At 30.6% G+C, this 23,507-nt stretch overlaps 1 protein-coding gene across 1 annotated transcript in view; it reads left to right on the plus strand.

The window, feature by feature from the left end:
* LOC115216551 (ribitol-5-phosphate xylosyltransferase 1) overlaps positions 1-23,507 on the plus strand; it is a 514,985-nt gene that overhangs the window by 293,786 nt on the left and 197,692 nt on the right. The window contains exon 3 of the mRNA XM_029786009.2: positions 23,385-23,484. Coding sequence (XP_029641869.1) covers positions 23,385-23,484 — 100 coding nt within the window. The remainder of the gene's footprint in view (positions 1-23,384; positions 23,485-23,507) is intronic.

Below are 23,507 nucleotides of genomic sequence, written 5' to 3' on the forward strand. Positions count from 1 at the left end.
CTCACACTTACCCTACAATATTAATCAAAACATAAACAATCTTATCATCAAAGTCTAGAAGCTGCAAGATAATACATGATTAATTCAAAGATAATAAGCATTACATTTGATATAGAAATGTTAATGTTAAAGAGTGCAATCTGGTCCCTTTCTTTTTATCCTGCATAGTATTTGTAACACATTTGGGATATGAAATCCATTCTAACAAGTTTTCTTTGTATGAATTAGTATTATTGGGATAGTAGAGGGTAATTAAGTAGTGCATCAAATTACTGCACCAATATATACATTCTCCTTAAAAACAAAACAATTGTGACTTGATAAAAAAAAAAAAAACTTCTAAAGTAGGCATTAAAGGGTGATGTAGGAGGCATTATTGCTTCAAAATCATTTTTACCCATTTATTAACTGGGGACTACATTTTCTATTATTCTGTCTCTAATAGCAGAATTTCAGTTCTTCAGCATTAAGAATGCTGTTTATTCATAAATGTAAAAGATAAAATATTTAGTCTTTGCAGAGTAGCATTACTTTCTGCTAACAAAGGAAAATTCATGATACATCTTCTCTTTCAGAATAATTTAATCCAATCTGTTTTTCTTGTTGGGTATTATCTTTTATCTTTGTACATCACTTTGTCATAGATCAAGTTAGTAGGTCATTGCTGATGATTTGTTTAAAGTTTCTATCTCATCTTTATATCTTTATACTTGCAAACATGATCAGATATATCCTTTTAGCTTGACATTTAGATTTACTTTGTGATTTTAGAAAAAAATATTTTATTCCAGATTTAGATGTACACTCCTACACTTCTATTTTTTTTTTTTTTAATAATATAAATGTTATAGGTCAGGTTGCTTTTTCAAACTATTATAATTTTTAAGAACTAGATAGAACTTTATTTGTATGGAAAATAAGTATGGAAAGTAAATAAGGTTCGGCAAAGTGCAAATTTTGTTGTATTGAGAATGAATTAGGAAAGGAAATTGAGTTGAATTTTCTTATTCCTAATTATCAAACAAAACCATTACACATCTCTGTAATGTTTTTTAAAAAATAAGCAAGAATACGTTCAGAAAAAATTATGCAGAACTAATTAGAAAAACTTAAAAAAGTAATATTCCATAACTTTTGCTGATTATTTCCTATAGCATGTTAAAATTAACTTGAGCATTTTATTGCATTCTGACTTTTTTTTTTCATTCTTTTACATTGTCTATTTCTTTTTAATTGTGCTGTGTTTTCTTGTAATTAAATTATCCTCCTTGTCAGTTTAATGCCTATTTTTTCTGAGAGAAAAGATGAGCTTGCATTCCAATTCTATTTCATGGAAAATGTGTCGTCTAATATTCTAAAGTTTCACATAAATACCATATCCAAAATGTAAATATCTTCCTCTATGCATTGCTGTTCTTTACATTCATTTTGCAGTGGTTTCTTAATAATTATGCATCATATATTTGCATTACTGCACAGTTGGTTTCAGAAAACTAACGCACCATTTTATTCGCTAAATGCTCAAATCATTACTGATGACTTGATGTTGAGCCAGTGCGATATAACACCAGAATTTTTGCAAACTGAATTAGTTGTTGAATTACTGATGGATTTTTCTAGTTCATCAGGGTTACTGGTCACCACATTTATGAACTTATCAGATTTGGAGTGCCAGTGTTTAGTATAAGCTACTTCTACCTTGTTTGGAGATACATGGATATTATCTTTCTAGTGTCATTACAAACAAGCGCAAAATACCATTAAGACATTTGAGTGTGCAGTTTTGAGATTCCATTCACTCTGAGATTTCTATCTAAAAATGATTGATAATTCACAAACCTCTTGAAGTTTTCTCCTTTAGGTTTGATAAACTATTTCAAACAACTGTTTCCAACTGATGCTAAATGAGCAATAATATCAAAATTCAAGTTAGTGCAGTAGAGCTATCTTGGAATCTGTTGCTCACTTCAACACCATCACCTGGTCCTTGGACCCACTTAGCAAAGTTCACTGACTTGCAAGTATTCATAGCAGATTTCTGGTCAGAAAATAACATACGAGTTCTGGTTTCTTCCTCCATTTACCCCAACAAATCTCAATGGCCCTCCAGAAAATAGTGAATGATGGTGACTGTCCTTCCTTCTCTGACTAAACTGTAAAAAAATATTATCAACACTAAGAAGTTCTTATAACATCCTGAGATTTTGAGATGATTATTGCAATGCCTTCATTAGGATAAGACCATAACAGATTGGCAGAACAAAAAAAAAAAAATCGAGAAGAACTCACACATGAAGGAATTTATCACCAATACAGTTACATCCATTATATGGAAAGAAGCACTGTACATAATTCTTTACTATTTGGGACCTTCTTTAGCAAGCTATTTGTCCCCCAAGATCTTCTGATCCTGTTAGTTTATACTCAGTGGCAAATGGCCAAACAAATGCAGTTGAGTTTATTGTGTAGAATTCTTTATTGAATTAATAAATTGTAACATTTTGCATTAACAGTAGCATCCAACCATTACATATTGAAGAACACATGAACATGAGAGTTTGTCAGAAGGTATTTTGACAACTACCAGAATACAGATATTACAGTTTATATCAAGGCCTTCTAATAGAAACATTGGCATCTTACTTGATATTTGCAACAATAGATTAACAATCACCATGAGCTTTTCAACAATCTGATGCATGATTTGAATATCACAACTCAATCACACATGCTATGCAATTTATCTCTTATGTTCTTGTCATAAGAATTCTCATGTACATGTCATAAGAATTCTGGCAACATTTACACTTTACTTCTCATTTCAAAATTTTCAATTCAAGATTAGGGTTTGTTCAAGCTGGATTCTTGAATAAAAGTTGTTTTTCTCCATCTTTGCATTATGTAGCTTTTATTATCTCCTGTAACTATATATCTTCTTTTCTTTCCTCCCTTACTATAGAAAATTTCTTTTTTCAAGATAAATTAAACTACAAAAAGATATTTCAAATAAATTTTATGGAAATTGTCTAAAAGGATATATCCATTAATATAAATTTTATTTAGATGCTTACATAACACTTAAGTTTTTTAAAGAAGATCTCTTCTTCCATTTTGGTATCTAGTTTCAAACAATTTTATTATATGTATACATAAGTAATATAAGATATAGACTCAGAGAATCGTGTGGCTATCAGAGTAAGCATCTCTTATGGACTCAACTGTCAGTCCAAAGTAGTGTTATGTACAGTATCCTTGGAAATCCAGAAAATCTGAGCAATATGATTATTCTATGAGGAGAATATAAAAATATAAAGTCAGGAGATATGAAAGGGGATTATATATCTATTTAACCACATGATTTCCATAGGATTATGTGTTTCACAACCTTCTTCATGTAGTATTCATTTCAGTATGCAAGAAAGTATGCAGACATGTTAGCATTTGCATGTATGGTCAGCATTATACATTTGTATTGTATATTCCCAATCTTACTTTTACAGATTCACCTAATAGAAGTGTGTGTTCTTATCTTTAGTGATTGACTTTGTGTACACATGCATACACTTGTGTATGTGCTTGTATAAGTGTGTGTATGCACACATGTACATATTTTTCTCAATGTGCATCTGTGCAAGAAGATACATCTCTATATATATAAAACTGAGAATGTGTGTCTGTCTGTCTGTGTGTTTCCCTAAAACTTGAGAACTACACAACCAATTTCATTCAACTTTTACACATGCCTTACTTAGGGTCCGGGGAGTGTCATCGGCAAAAAAAGTTTTTAACTTGTTGCCTAGGGCGAGCCCACAGCAATATCATATCTTCTCCTCTATGATTCTCTAAAACTTGAGAACTATACAACCAATTTCATTCAAATTTTACACAAGCCTTACTTAGGATCCATGTAGTTTCATGGGCAAAAAAAATGTTCTACTTCTTGCCTAGAGCGAGCCCGTAGCAATATCATATCTTCTCCACTATTTCAGTATTATGTGTTAAAAGTGAAACAAAAACATTTCTCTATTTTATGTCAGATGCTTTCACTTTAACAATAAAAATAATAATAACAATTGAATTATATGTAGTAAGTAATAATTAAAATCAAACTAAAGTATAATATAATCGTAACATAACAAAAGTAAAAATAGCAATTGGTATAAAATTGCATCAATGACTTGAACTTGAATAAGTGGTTTCACATGAATAGGAATAAATTAAAAATAAAATTAGCGTGCAGAAATGGAATAGTCCAGATGGAGCTGTGCTTTTACATTAGATTATCTGCTAATTAGCTAACATTAAGTATCTATATGAAGTTTGGCTGTATGTAATATCTGTTTTCTTGAACAGCCGCTCCTGTTGGTTTATTTCTTATACATAAAGGACTAAAGCTTCAACTGCTTACTGCTTTCTGACTCATTGTAAGGTTTGTTGTTATTATTATTACTGTTTAACTATTGTTATCACGTTTGTTGGGCTTCATAAAGGAAATGTTGTTGTGTTGCATTTGTTAAATAATTGTAAACTGGGAGAAGGAGCTTTGGTTATTGTTTAAAAATTGAATTGTGTCCCTGTTTGGGGAAATTGACAATATTTTCACCGTTTACACAGAAGCATTTTTGTCAGAATGCCTTCGATAGAAGAAAGTTCAAAAATGAATTTCGCTGCAGCCGTCGGCGGGTGCGAACTCATTGAAATTAAAATGGAAGAAATATGGATTGATCACTGACAAAGATGGTGAATCTAGGATAACACCACCAAACGAAATAAAAAATTAAACCAAAGAAAAGACTATTGTCTATAAAGTATACAATGTAGAGAAAAAAAAGATTTGAACACCTGGAGGAAAGCACCATCGAAAAGTGTCTTGGTGCGACTATGATATCTAACCAGAGGCGGTAAATTCGCCACAATAGAAGCAAGGTTCGAGTCAACGCAGCGTGCAAGGGAGTACTCGACTCGAACCTTGCAAAGTGGAAATATTTTATTTTTACATTTATATCTGGGACGTAGGACGTCCCGGATAAAAATTAAAAATAGCCCCCCTGAAGTAGAGGTAGGCTGGATTGTAGCCACACTTCTATACAAGAGAGGGGACAAGATACAATTGATCGAAATTGCAAGAGACGGGCCTACAATTCCAGTCTGTTATATATTTTGAGTATTGTTATCACTAGCGATATCAAGGTATAACTTTGTATTTTGTATTTTATGTGTAGATGTATATATATAGAAGTACATGTAATATGTACACATATATACATGCACTAGCACTATGACCCAGCAATGATGGGTCATAATCCTAGTATACTAATATATTTGTATATATAAACTCATGCTCGGGTGTGTGTGATCCTCACTTAGTGTCTATTTCCCATGCTGGTATGGCTTGGATGGTTTGACAGGAGCTAGTAAACTAAAGAGCTACACCAGGCTCCACTTGTCTGTTTTGGCATGATTTCTACAGCTGGTTGCCCTTTCTAATGCTAACCACTCCACTGACTGTAGTGGGAGCCTTGAACGTGTCACCAGCATGTGAGTTTGTATATGTGTGTTTATATGTGCATGCCTATGGATGTATAGCTATTTATATGTGTGTATGTATATGTAATTGAATATGTATGTAATATATTAATATGCATATATGTTTGTGTTTATATCATTCTATGTACATATTTATGTTTATCTTTTAAAAATTTGTACCTGCTTGTAAATGTTTTTTTACACTCCTAGACTGGTGATTAAGTTTGTCCCCAATTTGATTTAAGTGTGTAATATTGATATCCATCACTCCTGAATGGGATCAGGGGTGAGTTGTCTCACCTGTCTATGACTTTCTATATAGATACAGATGTATACATGAGTGTGTGTGTGTACCTGTGTGTTTGTGTGTGTATTTACATTTATCTGCTTGTATTATGTGTCTGTGAAAGTGTTTCCATATATGTGCATCTATGTACTTTGTTAACTCCAGATTATTTGCTCAAAAAGTATTTTGAGGTTAGCGAATGTGTGAGTTCAATTCTTGAGAGTTCAAATGCTTTTTGTGTGATATTTTTGTGACCTTTTTCACTTTATACAGAAGTTTATTGCTGTTGAACACAGTTTCTTGATATTAGTTTGACCTCCCTCTCTTTACGCATTCATCCTTCAACTCGGTGAAATCTTCAATTCACCAGTTGTTTTCTTCCCCTCTTTCCCACCTGAATAATTACTTTTAGTAAATAATTCTTTTATATTATTCCCTTATACTTTTATGTTATTCTTACTTTATCTCTTGTCTGTTTTTCTTCTTGTTATCTTGTTTAAATTAAGAATGGTGAATTCCTCACTCTCCATCTAGCACTTGAACTTAATAATTTTTTCTATAATAACAACAGGATATGTCCTGACCTTCCTACTTATCTTTCACTGACCAAATCAACCAGTTCCAGCCTTCCATTCAGTGTGTGTATGAAGTGTGAATTTACTATGTATATTTAGAGTTGAACTGTTAATGTAACCATGATGTTCCAGTGATCTGATGAGCTAGCTTTCTTTATAGACATTTGTGAATATACAATTCTATTGTACAACACTGAGTATACGTATCAATGCCAACATGTACACAGAATTTCTTGGATACTTGAAATTAATACTACATTAGGAAGGTTGTGTGTGTGTATATATATATATAATGTATATGTGTGTGTATATATATATATATATATATATATATATGTGTGTGTGTGTGTGTGTATGTATATATATATATATATATATATATATATATATAGTATATATATATATATGTGTGTGTATATATATATATATATATATATATATATATATATATATATGTATGTGTATATGTGTATATATATATATATATATATATATATATATATATATATATATATCCATCTGAATATAAATTTTGCTGTTCATAGCTACTCTTTTATCACAGATGAGAATTTTAATTGAATGTAAATGTTTTATGTCCATTGACAGCATATACCGTCTTATTATGCCTCTGCTATTGACTTTTTTCTCATATTATTGATGCCTTTCCAGTTGTTTCTTTAATCTTATTAATAATTCATTAATAATATGTAGGAATGTTTTCTATTTGCTTTGATTCACAGTTTATTTTGGCAATTTCACAAATAATTCAGGTTATTGTTTTGTTGTAATTTAGAAATTCTGTCTGCTTTTGTTTGAAGTACTCAGTTGAAATAGATTATCAGAACACTGTGACCAAATATTTAAGGTCTGCCAATTATTTTTATAATAAAAATAATAAGAAATAATTGGAAAGCAAGAATAGCAACAGTAGCAACAAAATCATGAATTCAATAGAGGTGACATCAATATTTCTTCTTTAATTACTTAATGCTGTAATTTTCAGTCTTCATTATTTATTGCTATCCTCATTTTTTTCTTTCAGTTTCACAAATAATATCTTAATTGGGAAGATTTCCAGCAATCTTATTACTTAGTGTTAAATATAGACATCTGATTAAAAGAGAAATTACCTAATCAAATGCTGAGAAATTATGTTTAATATTTAATAGTATATATACTCATATTGGTATAAAAATGCAGATCTTGATAGATCAGCAGAGCTTAATTGTGGAGCCAAATTAAACAGAATCAAAATGATTTTTACCTTAATTTGTTGGTTCTTCTTCTATTCTGCATTACTCTAATCAGAATGATGTTCTTATCTTTTTAAATATTACTTTAAAGTAAACTTTAAAAGTCTCATTTCATAGTAAATATACATGGAGAAGGAATTATGGTAATAATTCCTTCTGCATCATAATATTTGCAGAGTCCAATTGCACCATTTATCAGGGATTATTTTTATTTCTAAATTAATAATTCAATTTTATTTTGAACATCATAGACTGAATGTCAGTTATGTATGCTAAGTTTTAGATATATAGTAGTTATCTTTATTTGAAGACACACTTTTTGTTATTATCATTATTTTTCTGGTCTGAATGAAAACAAGTACTCCTTTCAGTTTGAAATTATTTCTCTTAAGAAATTGTGAAGAGGTTTCATTGAGAAAATGTGAACAGAAAATAAAGAACCATTTTGGATTTTATTTTTTGTTAAAAATTCTAACCTATTTTCTCAACTATTTTAATAGAAATACATTCAGTACCAGACCTAGCTCTAGGGAAGTGGCTTGTTCTTTCTTTTTGTAACGACATTTTATTTATAATGGAACTTTAGTTATTGGTTATATCCTGAAAATTGTTTGCTTTCTTGTTGGAATACTACTCTATTAAAGCAATTTTAATACTTGCCTATTGGCTAACCATCTAAACTAAAAACTCAGGAAAAATATGGTTATAATAAAAAGACACTTCCATGTATATATATGTAATTTCTTGTTAAGTAAAATTTTTGTTGAGAAATACATTTTAATATGACTGATTTTCTTTTCATGGTAAAAGACTCTGAAATGTGTAATGCTTGTTATTGCATATGTCTATACAAATATATATCAAGTTTAGTTATTTAATAACTTTTTATAGTAATTTTGAAATTCATTTAATTCTTCATATATGAGAAAATATTTTTCGTTTATTTTAAATCAAATAAATCTTTTTAATATTATAAGGTGTTGAAGTTTATTTTCAATGTTTTCATATATTTGTCAACATCCCTATTTCATTAACTTTCCTTTTTCTTAATACTAGACCTTTCTAAATAATATGAACTTCTTAAATATTTTTATTGATTTTGAAAAGAAAGTACAGAACATTTGTGCTATAAGTATAAGTTATTAAGAAAAATATTCTTACTTGTAAGCAACTTATAATTACTTTTACTTCCTAATACATAGAAACTAATATTTAAAGAACTTTTACAAAGCAATATTTATTTCAAAAGTCTTAGAAAACATAATCTAAATGGCAAAAATGTTACAAGGTTATAATTTTTTCTATTTGTTAATAATGATTTTAAATAATTAATTATTGGCTAATGGTTTTTCAAATAATTGCTAAATTCATTATAGTATATATAAGTCTGTGTACAATGCTTGCATGTATATGTCTGTGTGTACATATCTGCAAATAATATTATAATATTATATAGTATATACTTTCCAAACTGTTCAAAAACTTTAAGTTCAACATTACTGGATGGAGTCTGATTAATAATATGGCTGCAAGAAAAGAACTAAGATAAACCAGATGAGAATTGCATTTAGTGACATTAATCTCTTTAGATGTGTAGATATGAAAAAATATTCTTATATCATAATACAAGAAACTGTTTTGGGTTTTTTTTTAATCCTTGTAATATATCAAAATAATCACACTTACAAAATATCTTCAGAATACAAACTACATATAGGGTATATCTTGAAATTCATCTTCAAAACAGCCTGTTTTACTGTTTGAGGAAAAGTTACGTGTAATAAATACTTTCCAATCCTTCTTCTACAGAACTACAGTCATTTGAAATTTTCTTTCAACCTGTTTTCTCTTAACTTCAAACCTCCATGAGGAGTTTATATAAAGCACAAAGAACATTATTTCCATTGAGATACGTCTCAATATCTTCCGGTTCAGGAAACAACTAAGGGTGCTCCACCTTACTCCTCATTAAACCAACTTATTAAGAATAATACAAAAAGATCAATTATCAAATCCCTTAAAGACAAGAGATGAAGAGAATAAACATGAAAGTAGTAGTAAAGAGTTACCAGGAGAAGACTGATTCAACATGACTTTTTCTTGCTTAAATATGATGGATGAACATAGCCATTGAATAGTTTCTTCCATTGTTAGAAAGGTCTAAATTGTGATAAATGGCTTTCTCACACTGTACTCATAGGATGCATTTCGTTTTTGCATAATTGCATTTTCTGGATATGCTCTAAGCAGCATTTTGAAAATGTGTTGTTAAATGTTGAAGGTGGAGAATTTTTTTAGACAGTGTACCTTAATGAAACCACACTGAACTTCCATCTTTTGGGAAATACTATTCAATTATTGTCTATCAATTCTATTCATGTGATATAGATATCCTTTGTAGAAGCTAACAATACTGAAGTGAACTTGGAAAACTTGGGATTTCAGGTGAATATTGGGATCAAAATTTCAATTGAAATTAAAAAATCTATTCACAAAAGAAGCTACATAACAAAAAGAAAACAATATAGAAAATATTCTTTAATAATCTGTAATGCATCTGGCTCTTTTCAGAAGAGAAATGTGAGCTGTTACAAATTTAATATAAAAGATATTTAATATATTTTATCCAACCTTTACAATGATATGACAGGTTATTTCAATATCTAAAATTCTTCATCAGAGTTTTCTGTTATATAAGATTCTATTTTTTGCAATGTGTTTGTGTTGTAAAATTATCAAAAAAAAAAAAAAAAAGAAAAAAGTAGAATTTCTTGTATTTTAAAAATAGAATTTAGAGCTGAATAATGGATGATAATGTTGGTCTCAATGTCATATAAAGAATGCTCAAAAAAGATCTCCTTGTACAGAGGTAGTTCAATTGGTAATAAAGTAGCTAGGGTTAATTAATAGCATGCTAACCTTGATTATTTCACTTTTTTGATTTTTGTCATGGTTTTTGATCCCAATATGCTAATAATTTATCATATTGTATTACATCATTTTTTTCTTACAAACAGAAAACCAATATAATTAACATTAAGCTAGACAGCATACAATGTTACAATATATATGAGTTATCATGTCTGTAAAAGGTTTAAAAATATGTTGGAAAGGATACTGAGAATTTAGTGTCAAAGGTTTCCAAAAAATAGGATAAACAGAAACAAATGTGTTGCAGTTATCCCTCTCTATTTGAAGAACAATAAGGAGAGCTTAAATTAGGCAGTATAGAAGCTAAAAGACAAGTGCTGATGATATTGAAGGTTATGATATTCACTTCTACAGTGTAGTGTAGAATATTTGTTCAGTATCGAGTATTGAAATGGCTGTGTGTATATTCTTAGAAGAATTCTTACAAAGAAGAAGGATAAATTTAAGAACTATATATTTACTACATAAAGATATTTTTTATTCATTGGTTGTTGAAACATAATCAAAGTGTAGAATCTAGTTGAATGAAGTAATCTATGCAAGGAAGTTCAGAAATGTAGAAATAACAGCTAAGTGGTGGTTTTCAGTCATATGGCATACAGAAATAGACAGGCATAGCAATGACATGAATGGCCCATTTCAAAATCAATAAAAATATTTAAGAAGTTCATATTATTTAGAAAGGTCTAGTATTAAGAAAAAGGAAAGTTAATGAAATAGGGATGTTGACAAATATATGAAAACATTGAAAATAAACTTTATTATATTTGATGTAGTGAAATAAATTTCAAGACCTTATAAGGCAAGCAAGCTGTTTTTATTAATGGAAGGCTAGACATTCTAGAAACTTCCAAGAGAAATGGGAAGCTTCTTAGATAATTAAGAATTACTTTTCATGACGTAGATGTTTTGAGAAACTTATTAAAGGGAGATTACTTCTTGCAAGATCGATTATTCAACTATTTTAGCTACAGACCACAGGCTACTACTAATGCAATTCTTTTTTTAAGTACAGAAATAAGCGACCCCAGTGCATAACTGGTACTTATTTAATCAACCCCGAAAGGATGAAAGCAAAGTCGACCTTGGCGGAATTTGAACTCAGAATTTAAAACTAAAATCATTTTGTCATTGATGAAGTAAATGTTTCTAGAAAATAAGCAATTATTGAGTGGAAATAGATGAACATTCAAAAACATGTACTGGTGCACAAATATATACATGCATACTTGCATGTAGCTCTAATAAGTTTTTTTATTTAATTGTATTTATACTTTATATTTTTTAAATTAAAATTTTTTAGGGAATATTGAATTTTCTCTCATCAACTTACAAATTTCTGTGGTTTGCTGTATATTGATACAGACAGAAATACTTGGATTTCTATTTCTTTTATAGGTTAATTAATAGTTAATTGAATTTTGTTATCTATTGCAGACTGTAACTTTAGAAGTGTTATATGTAATTCTATAGAATATCATATGAGATGATATATGAAATTTTCAGAAGTCTGTTCAGTTTCGTTAATAAAAACTACAAATTAGATAAATAATTATAGTTTGAAATGTGATTAAAAAATGAACAGTTCATAACAGTCATTCCTTTGAAAAATGAAAAGTTTTGGCCTAATTTTATGACAAAGAAAATGAATGTTCCAAGCATTTTTTTTTTTATTGCAACAATTTGTGAAGTGATTCAGTTCAAAACTGATTGCAATTGCAAACTGGTGCAAATTGCATGATGATGAACACCTTCAAATGCTTCAGTTTATGACTGTGTAAAGAAAATATCAAGACTAGAAGAATTGATAGAGACAGGTTCATGACATTTAGCACTTTCATTGAGTGTACTTGCATGAAGATGGTTCCATGATATAAGAAAAAAGACACAGCACTGGAGATTCCTATCTCCTTTAAGACTGATTTTTTAGTAGGATTTTGGACAGGTATAATCGATAAAGTAGTGATGGAACATTTCTATGAAGCATGTAATAAATATCTAATAATAGTATGATGTGAAGGAAGAATATATTCTGAATTAAAATGAAAAAAAAAAGAAACAAATGAATGAGATAATATACTTCTTTGGAAATATCAAGAATGATCTGGAAATGCCATATCACTTTTGATTAAAGAAAATTGATGTAAGGCTGATATGACAATGTGAAGATAGTTTACTTTGCTTTGTGTAAAATGTGGATAGGTTTGAATATTCATGAGACAGAATGAAACAGTATTTTAGGAACTCTCCTTTGTCATAGAGTTGGCTGGAAATCTATATTTTAGTTTGAAAGAGACACACTTTACAGTTATGGAGAGTTTGAGGAGCAAGTGTTGAAAAAGATCAAACTTGGCATGTGTGAAAGACGTGTATTTTGAAATGCAAACAAAAGCTTTCTTAAACTTATTTAATGATTTATTCATGGTAAACAGAAATGGTAAAAATTATATGGCTGCTTGGCATATGAAAGAAATTCTGAATAGATTTTGTATGATGATATGCCAAGGGTCAGCTGAGATTCTCTAGAAAGAATTTTAAATATTTTCAATATTTTAATATGAAATAACTCTAGATATTGTTAAAAAGAATTTCATAGTTTTATGTGCGTCCCTCTTTATTTCATAAAAAATGCAATTTCGAACTAGATTTTAGAGAATCATTTTTTGTAGTTTAAATTAGTGACAGAAGTAAAGATGATTTTTTTTCAACCTCTGTCATGTTTGTTTTTACTTTTCTCTTTATAAAACTGTGTTGGTTCATAAATAGTTTGAAATGGGAAAAAATTGTTTATTTCTATGCTCGTCATAGACGTGCTTCTCATTGAAGTAAGATGAAATATTAATTTTCTGGCAAGCATATACACTTTTCCTTTATATTTCTTCTTTAAAGTCATAGGCTTGAAAAAATTGAGAGATTTGATTCTTCAATTCTTTAGTTCTGAAATTGAAAGGAGCACTTCACTAGTTTATTATTTAGTTAATCACGAGAAATAGAATTCATCTTTTATTTTCCTTATTTTGTGTAAATGAATTATTTGCACCTAACTTATTATTCATTTTATTCTTATTCTCACATGTCTCGGTCATTGGTTTCAAATAGAAGCCATGTACTTTAGTAACAGTCTATTATTCCATTTGCAATTGTTAAAAAGAAAGTATGCTGATGAAAACAACATTAGTTTTTGATTGATATTATTTTTTTTACCTTGCTCTATATTTATTTGTAGTTACCTTATTTTTAATGCACCTGTTGTCATAAATAGTATGTCAAAGTATCTTAAACCTGATGGAGCCCATCACTCTGCATATCTCACATATCTGACTTATTCCAGAGAGAGAGAGAGAGAAAACAATCAACTTGTACTTTGGTGAGACTAGATCTTGGATTGCAGAGAACCAGATTAACCCTTTCGATACCAAAGCGCCCAAAGCCGCCCGAAAAAAAATTTTGGTTAATGTGACCAAACCGCCCAAATTTACCTATTCATATTTAAATGAGAATATCAGAGCAAATCTCTTTAGTACATTCGTGAAAACATGTATTATATTTCGTAAACAGTTCAACTACAGTTTTGTACAACAATCGAAGTGTAATTTTAATTCCATGAATTTTGGGAGATTTTTTTCCGAAATTTGTTCCTATTGTGTTTTCAAAATTTGTAATTCTGACAAAAAAATGGATACGAATTTCATTATATCAAGCAGCGAGTCAGAATTCGAAGGATTTTCTACTGAAGACCTTCATAAATCTAACTCTATGACTGAAAAAAAAAAGCACGAGGTATTTGATAATGAATCTGATGTTTCATTTTCCAAAAGTGAAAACAGTGAATCCGAGAGCTCCGACAGCAATAAAGAAAATGAATTGGCATCTGAATGGAGTGAAAATTTAAAAACTGTTTCTTTCGGTGATTTTTCTGAAGAAACTGGACCACACCACAGACTTTCCCAGGAGATTAAAGCCTTAGACTATTTCTTTTTACTTTTTCGAATGAGCCTATTTGAAATCATTACGGCGGAAACGAACCGTTACGCTAAACGTAAACAAAGCAAAAGAAAGGATACTTTGTGGTTTCCCACAACCTTAAATGAAATTAAGACTATTTTGCCATAAATATTATTATGGGTATCAGAAAGTTACCCAGAATAGCAAATTCTATCGTAAAATTTTGTTATATACCCAATTGAATATTAGCTAATAACCCATTTTCTATAGCGATGTTTGAACAAAATTTAATAATTTTATATTTTGTTGAATTTACCTGTATCTACCTGCAATTAGAGTCACTTTGTGACAAAAATTATAGTATAGAATTGGTTGAGAACATTTCATTAAATTATCTTCCAAAAATCAGATTAATATATTGATAAATAAAAAAGTTATAGTTGTTTAATGAAACCAGACTAAATTTATGATTACGTTAGAAATTAATTGAAACACATAAGGGGTGTATTTTGGTCAGAAATATAGTAACGAAAGGGTTAAACATCATAAAACATTCCATCTTTCATTGTAGCAACTCTGCCAAATCACTGTTGTCATTAGATATGCATTAAATAAGTTAGAACTAATCTGCCTGTTGTTCTTCATGCAGATGGCTTCCCTGAATTATTTCACTTTGCATAAAATTCTTTGTTCTTTTGCCAAGTAATCTACCAGTCTATATTTACTTACCAATTCTCTCATGCTTTTACTGGGTCAGAACACTTAAATATACCTGGAGTTATTTCCTATATCTGCCAGAAGAGTTTAAAGGATATTGGTAATTGACTAATCTCAATGCTCTCCTTTCTTCCTAGTTAACTTTTTCAATATTTCACACACTAGATATGTTAACATTAATTTACCTATGGTAATTAATAATTTAGTTGCTCCATTCCATCATAGTAATTCTAAGTTAATTTCAAAGTAATATACTTAATTGAAGTAAAGATTAAGATCTATCTGTAATATTGTTATTAAATTTTTTTACTTAGATGGATGCACCAGATTTTCAGTTTCTGAGAAACCACGTAAAAGGAATCTAAGATGTTTCAGGATCAATACTACTATTCCTTCTCATTTATTCTTTTCTTCTAAAACAGAAAATATCTTTGAAGAGTGGAGAGTACATTAACTTGGTTATATTATTAACACAGGAAAAGAAAATATATCTAAAAATCTATTTGTTCAAAGATGTGTATTTGTCTTGTTGAAATACTTTTAGCTATCATGAGAACTGCTGAATAAGAGAAGCACTGCACTTTTGTTCACTACATATTCAATCAACACAAACAAAAATGTCACTACACTAAGGATTTCTTTATGTCAGTTTTTAAATGCTAACTCAGACTTTTACTGCATCCTACTAACAGTACATCATCACTGTTAACCTGTATTATTCACACTGTTTAAAAGCATAGCATACCTAACCATTCCTTTACTTTTTGTCAGAATTTCATTTGGCAAATAGATTTGAGCATATTTTAACTCCTGATTAACTCTAAGAAAGATTGTTTCAATTATTGCATATGTGTGTGTATGTGAGTGTGTATGTAGTTCCTATGTTGTTGAGAAGAAGAAAGACTTTTTGATATGCAATTATCAGAAAGTCTTTCTTCTTGCCTGAGGTGCCAGTAAAGAAACATTTACCAATCAAGTATTTGAAAGTCCTTTTTCAACACACATTCCTCCTCAAGGGTCTGAAATCTGGACTATGAAGAAAGAGGTTCAAAATTGCTTTGAGGATACGTAAATGAGATTCATCATGCAGGCTGAAAACATCTCATGAGGTGATTACTACTGCAAAGAGTTGAAGGTGGAGTAAGGAAATAGTCCATCCTTGCCTGCTACTGTTGTTCAATGCAGATTATCACACTGGTCATGTTGAATGTTATAGTTTGGAGACTTGCACGCTCTGATACAGAATGAAGGTCACTCAACTGTATTGATGTTGTTGAAAGAGATACAATACATAGAAATGAGGGCCTACCAAAACCCTGTGTGTGTGTGTATTAATTATATATGAAATTTACACACACACAGACACACACACATAGTATTCTAGACTATGAGTGTGATGTTGGAAGGAAGATGAGATTAAGGGAAAAGAGGAGAAACAAAAGGAAAAGGAAAAAAAAGATAGGAAAACCAATAAGAAACAAAGACAGATGGGTTCTGATTCAAGAGGAATGAAGTTGGGTGGGCAGGTAAGGAATGGTAAAAGGATCCAATGCAAAAAAATGGGGCAAATAAGGAAGTGAAATGGAATGGGAAGAGTTACAATGATCTTTGTGAAAAAGAAAGTTGGTGGGTGTGCATTGATTTCCCAACCACATGGTTCTGTGTTCAGTCCCACTGCATAGCACCTTATATAACCTCTGGTTGACTAAAACTTTTGTGAGTAGATTTGGTTGATGGAAACTGAAAGAAGTTCATAATGTATATCTGTGTGTGTGTGTGTGTGTCTTTGTGTATATGTTTGACCCCCATCGCTGCTTGGCAACTGGTTTTAGTGTGTTTATGTCCCTGTAACTTAGCAGATTGGCAAAAGAAAATAAGTACCAGGCTTAGATAAGTCCTGGGGTAGATTTGCTTGACTAAAATCCTTCAAGACACTGCCCCTGTATGGCTGACGTGTAATGACTCAAACAAGTAAAAGATAAAAAAGATATATACTATATTACAATATATTTATGCATTTGTGTATAGCACATATGTATGTGTATTATTTATGTCTATATATCATTTACGTATATTTATACATACATACATATTTTTATATATATAGCCTGGTGCAGCCTCCTGGCTTCCCAGACCCCGGTTGAACCATCCAACCCATGCTAGCATGGAAAACAGACGTTAAATGATGATGATATAATATATATATATATATAAAATATAAATATATGTATTCTTTTACTTGTTTCAGTCATTTGACTGCGGCCATACTGGAGCACCACCTTTAGTCAAACAAATTGACTCCAGGACTTATTCTTTGTAAGCCTAGTACTTATTGGCCTCTTTTGCTGAACTGCTAAGTTACAGGAACATAAACTCACCAACATCAGTTGTCAAGTGATGGTGGGGAGGACAAACACAGACATACATATATATATGATGGGCTTCTTTCAGTTTCCATCTACCAAATCCACTCGCAACACTTTGGTCAGCCTGAAGCTACAGTAGAAGACATTTGTCCAAAGTGCCACATTGTGGGACTGAACCTGGAACCATGTGGTTGGTAAGCAAGCTTCTTACCACACAGCCTCTCCTGTTAGATACATACTGACATATGTGCATACATCTGTATGAATATATGTATTTGTTTGTGTTTATGTTTTTGAAGGATGGAAATGTCTTCAATTTCAAAATCACTAAAACCTTCTATGCTTGCTGGGTATTAATGGAATATTTTTACTCTCTCTCTATTTGCCAGACAAAACCAATATATCCACATAATAAACTTATTTTGCTTTTATGAACAAAGCATTTAATATATTTACATTTATTTCTATTTTCTGTCTAAAGAAAATACACCACTAACTTGTCGTGATAGTGACTTAGCTGTATACTTTATTTCTGATAACTTTTTTATTTTCATTTAACTTTGTAGAATTTCTTATCTTTTCTTGTCAGTGTTGTATTGATATGTAAAATTATATTTTTGGTAGTTATTATTAAAATTTTTTTTTTCATGAATTCTTTATTGCACAAAATTGTCCTCCGTTTTCAGTGAAGAATTCTACTAGTTAAATAGCCTCAATGAATTTTAAATTCTTGCATTCTATGAAACATTTGAAATATTCAGTGTATATTCTTTAGGAGATTTTTTTGTCGTGTATGATTTGCATGTTTTAGAATTAAAGGAATATAAAACCAGAGTAAAAGTTGTATAATTTCAATGACATTTACAATTTTATTTTCTTGAATATATTTAAGTTTGTTTTATAATGTTTTTTTTTCTATTTTTGTTCTTTAGTTACATTTTAGTCTTGTTACCAATCTGAATGTTGATTCTTATTTTAACGTGCCTAATTCTATATTCAATATTTTAGATATCTATCTATCTATCTCTGTCGCTCTTTCTTTCCCTCTCTCTCTTTTTATAATAGCACCAGGTGGTGCTATTAAGTTAGACATGGCCTGGGCCAATAATGGCCGAAACCTATCAAAGTATCAAAGTATCAAAGTATATATATATAAATGACTTTCACTATAAGCCCATCATGAGAAAGGGTATAATTCTTACCAAAACAAGTTCAACTAAATTAAATAACCATATTTTATGTATGAATTTAACTTCAAAGTAAGTTCACTCGGGTAAACCGTTTCCCCCACTCTATGCTGTTTTAGTACTCTATTATAGTAAGTGCAATGTTTAAGTTGCTGGTAACTCATACAGCTTAATATGTTACTTGCTGTTAGCACTGCAAGCATTGAACTTCTGCTTAGGAATTTCAGGTTGAAGAGATACATGCAATGTATATGTATATGTATATGAATGTGTGTGTGTGTGTGTGTGTGTGTGCATGCACAAAACACACACATTTATATACACATAATCTATAGGATCAGTGTGTTTTCTCCCATATAGTTTGATGTGACATATCTAATCATCAGCAGGCTATAATTCCCTACATTGGTTTTCTTCTTCCTATCTCCTTACATGCCCATTTTTATTTATTTATTTTGTAATACGAATAACCCTTACCTCAATTTCCTTTTTCTTTCATACATTTAAATTCAATGTATGTTGTAATTATACAAATTCCTTGTGATTGGAAACCACAATTTCTTAATGCGTGTGCATACGTGCACATGTATATGTCAGCTGGCACTTACAGGCATGATTATATGAGGTATGGGATGCTTATATTACAACAAAACTGATGTTCTGTTTATTACTGATAGATTCCTTTATTACTTTTGTTATCAATAGGTCTCTTGTGTTTATGCATTTTTCCTTTCTTTTCTACCAATTTTGTATTTGTTGTTCTTCATATCTGCATTTTAAGCTCTTAAGCAATTTGCAAGGGAGTCTTTTCTCTATTACATGTGTGTATGTCCCTCTCTCGCCCCCTCTTCTCTAGTTGTTGCATAATGTACTTCTATTCTTTGCCAAACTAAAACAGGGTTTGACTGACTCTGCCGATTGCCATACACCCATTATTTGACAATATTCTGACCACACGCAAGTCATTCCTTGTCAAATATACACAGCCAGGTTTTAATATTTCTTGCTGGAGTCCTAACATTAATTCAGAATTATCCCAGGAAAGCAGAATTTCCAAAACAAAATAAGTCCCCTGGTTTTCCACAAGAGAGGTAGCAAACAGCCATGCAATATGATAAATACAGGAAAAGAAAAACCAAGTCTTTCCAGTGACATAAATGACTATTCTTTCAATCTCATGCTGAAATAACAAAGGTCTTAGTGTTATAACATGATTTGATGAAATGGTTATAGTTGTTGAGTTGATTGTACCATGGAAAGGTAATAGAGAATTGCTTTGTGTAAAGTAACAACTGAAGAGGGAAGAGTTTTGGTAACCAAATAACTCAGAAGGACAGTTTACAATACTTGCAGTGAAGGTATGACGCAGGAGGTTGGTGGCTATATTCATGATGTCTTTCTTGGTTCACTGAACTTCGGAAGTAGAACAGCAAAGTAATGATTAGAAACTTACAAGACTGTTGCAGAGAATAATTCAAATGAATATGTCTTGGGTATATGAAACACCTTCAGAGACAGTAAATAATAAATCTTGTTTTTTTTTTGTTACTGACTGAAAATCAAATAGATACTGAATGTTGAAACTGCTCTGGTTTTAAATGATTACTTCCTTAGATTATTTTGCACTTCCCTAGAAAGCAATTCTGTTAGATATTCCTAATGCTTTTGTTTCTCTTGTTGGTAGTTTGCTGATAAAGAGAATTTCCTGCATGTCAGGATAAATGCACATATGTATATACACATGTATGTGTGTATATATGTATATGCTCTCTCTCTCTCTCTCTCTCCTCTCTCTCTCTCTCTCTCCATATATATATATATAATATATATATATATATATATATATATATATAGATCAATAAATGGTGGGGTTGTGTTGACCGCACGTGGAGAAATGATAAGTAAGGAAAAATTTTTTTATAAAAATGCAGAATGCTCAAATGAAAGAAAATTTTAATAAAATGAGAAATTGATAAAATATATAAATATATATTTATTCAACCGGTTTTCGTCATTGTATGACTTGTCAAGAATATTTATGTTTTAAAAAGTTTTTTTAAAAATTAGAAAGGGGAAAAAAAGAAAATTGCATTGTTTTTTGCAAAAGAATAATGATAAAAATGAATTTACCTTCAAACAAGGTACGAAGTTTAAAATCAAGACTAACTTCTCCTGTTCCTCCGAGAACCTTATCTACGTTCTCACATGCGCTGGTTGCCAACATAATTATGTTGGACAAACGAGTCTCCCGTTACGTAAACGAGTAACGGTGCATAAAGAACAAATAAATCTCCCGGAATACCGACAAATTCCACTGAGTGACCACTTAGACTCATGTGCTAAAGACTTAAACCCCAAATTCTATATATTCCCCTTCTACCAATGTAAAGACGGGATCACCACACAGGAGAGAATTAACAAGGAGAATCTCTTTATTGAAAAATTCCAAACACAACTTAATATGCAAACTCCTCGTTGATCAAACTTCCTTTTTCTACCTCACTCTTCATGGATGGACTAACACAAATATATAAAGATACCATGCATTCATCACTTCAAGCTAAAACTTATATTCTTTAAATATCATTTTTACTATTGTTGTTATTACTATCATTTTTATTATAAATGATATGACAATTTGAAATGCAATTGTCTATGCAGATTTATATAATTAGAAAATAATATAAATAAAGTGTTCAAATCTGAAAGTTAAGTTAACAAGCAATTATATAAAAAAGATAACGCAAATGAAGCTAAAATGATAATTTTATAATTTGGGTTTTACCAACAACCCTTATTGAAGAACTCAAAAGAGTTGTCTCCCCTTACTCACAACACAGGAACTGAAGAACCACAATTACTACTAATTCCTGTCCTGCCAACATGCTGAATTAAACCACACAACACATGCTCTTAATCCCTTTGGATCTTAATACCTCAAGGTAATTTTTTCGTGAACAATCATAAAACTCAAGATACACAACGAACTCACAATGTATCGGAGTACTTATTTTTTAATTTTTGTACATTTTTATCATTATTCTTTTGCAAAAAACAATGCAATTTTCTTTTTTTCCCCTTTCTAATTTTTAAAAAAACTTTTTAAAACATAAATATTCTTGACAAGTCATACAATGACGAAAACCGGTTGAATAAATATATATTTATATATTTTATCAATTTCTCATTTTATTAAAATTTTCTTTCATTTGAGCATTCTGCATTTTTATAAAAAAATTTTTCCTTACTATATATATATATATATATATATATATATATGTGCATACTTACACATATACATTCATACATTTCTAAACAATAAACTTGTCCTTTTCTTTAATGGCATAGCAACTTTGGTGAATTTTTAATTCTTGAGATTATCTCCCCTTCTAATATGGAGCTGATCACATTTGGCAATGGGTAATTGTGATACATCATCCTCCAGAGGCAGAGATAATCCAAATGAATCAAAACTTTATATTGCACGGTATTTGATATATCTCTGTTTGTCTATGGTTTTCAAATACATACCATTGGCCTCTAAATTTTTTCTTTTAGCTCACCTTTGTTTATATCTATGAGTGTGTGTATGTGTGTGTGACACATGCTATGTGAATGAAGCTTGGCAGATGGAAACTGTGTGGAAGCCTGTCAAATGAATGGTTCCTCTGGTACTAGTACATAGCCATGGCAAACAGTGCCTCGGTCTCCCAGAAGGTACATTATAAATGCAAACAACTGTCAAATACTCAGTTAAGCCACTTCTGTTGTAATTCAGTGAGAGACTGTTCCATTGATTGAACCACTAAAAGAGTCACCACTGAAACTCTGTGAGCCACATTGAAAGTGACACGCAACCAGGAGAGCAGTGGCTCTAAACAACAACTGATGCAGAATCTAGGAGTCTCTTTAGTCCAGTTGCAGACAACCAACCTCTCTAGTAATGGTGGTTTAATAAATTACATACAGTCTGTGTTGTAGACGTACAACAGAAGTGAGTTGGCTGGGTTCTCTGTGTTGCTGTGTGTGTCAGGTGATAAAGTACAATGTCAGGTGATGAGATGAAAAACCAGAGTGGGTTATGAGATGAAGCTGCTGTGAAACTCACCCAATCTATGTCAAAATGATGATGATGATAGCAACGGTCCTTGTTGTTGTTTCTTTTTCTCTGAAGCACAAAGCTAAGTTTACTAAATAGAAGCGCAGTTGATCGATTCAACCCCACTACTATCATTTCTATTATGTAATTTATTTACTGCAGTGTAGTCAAGGGGAAATTTAATTTCAATGTGATTTGAAGAGAGTAAATCATACATCGAAGTAGATAATGTGGTTCATTCTTTAATCTGTGATCTGTATCAACTTGCTTGCTTGACTGATGTAATAATATTACAACTATCAGAAGAGAGTAACTTCAGATTTTTACTATTTGAATTGCTTGAATGTTAAACAGACAAAGGTCCATATTTCTGATTAGATTTGAAATTTATTCACTAAATTCTCTCCACTATTTCAACATGTTGATTAATGTCAAAGCACTGAATCAGATAGAGTGGCTTCTTTTAAATTTTATTTTTTATATATATTTTTCTTTCCAGGATTATACTTATGGGAACATATTTTGAATGGACATCTCGAACGTAAGCTTGGTGGTATGTGGAGCTATGGTATGAAGAAAATCAACAATATTCGATTCAAGTAACTATGACATTTCTACTTTT

The sequence above is a fragment of the Octopus sinensis genome, linkage group LG10 (genome assembly GCF_006345805.1).
Source record: "Octopus sinensis linkage group LG10, ASM634580v1, whole genome shotgun sequence".
Lineage (NCBI taxonomy): Eukaryota > Metazoa > Mollusca > Cephalopoda > Octopoda > Octopodidae > Octopus > Octopus sinensis.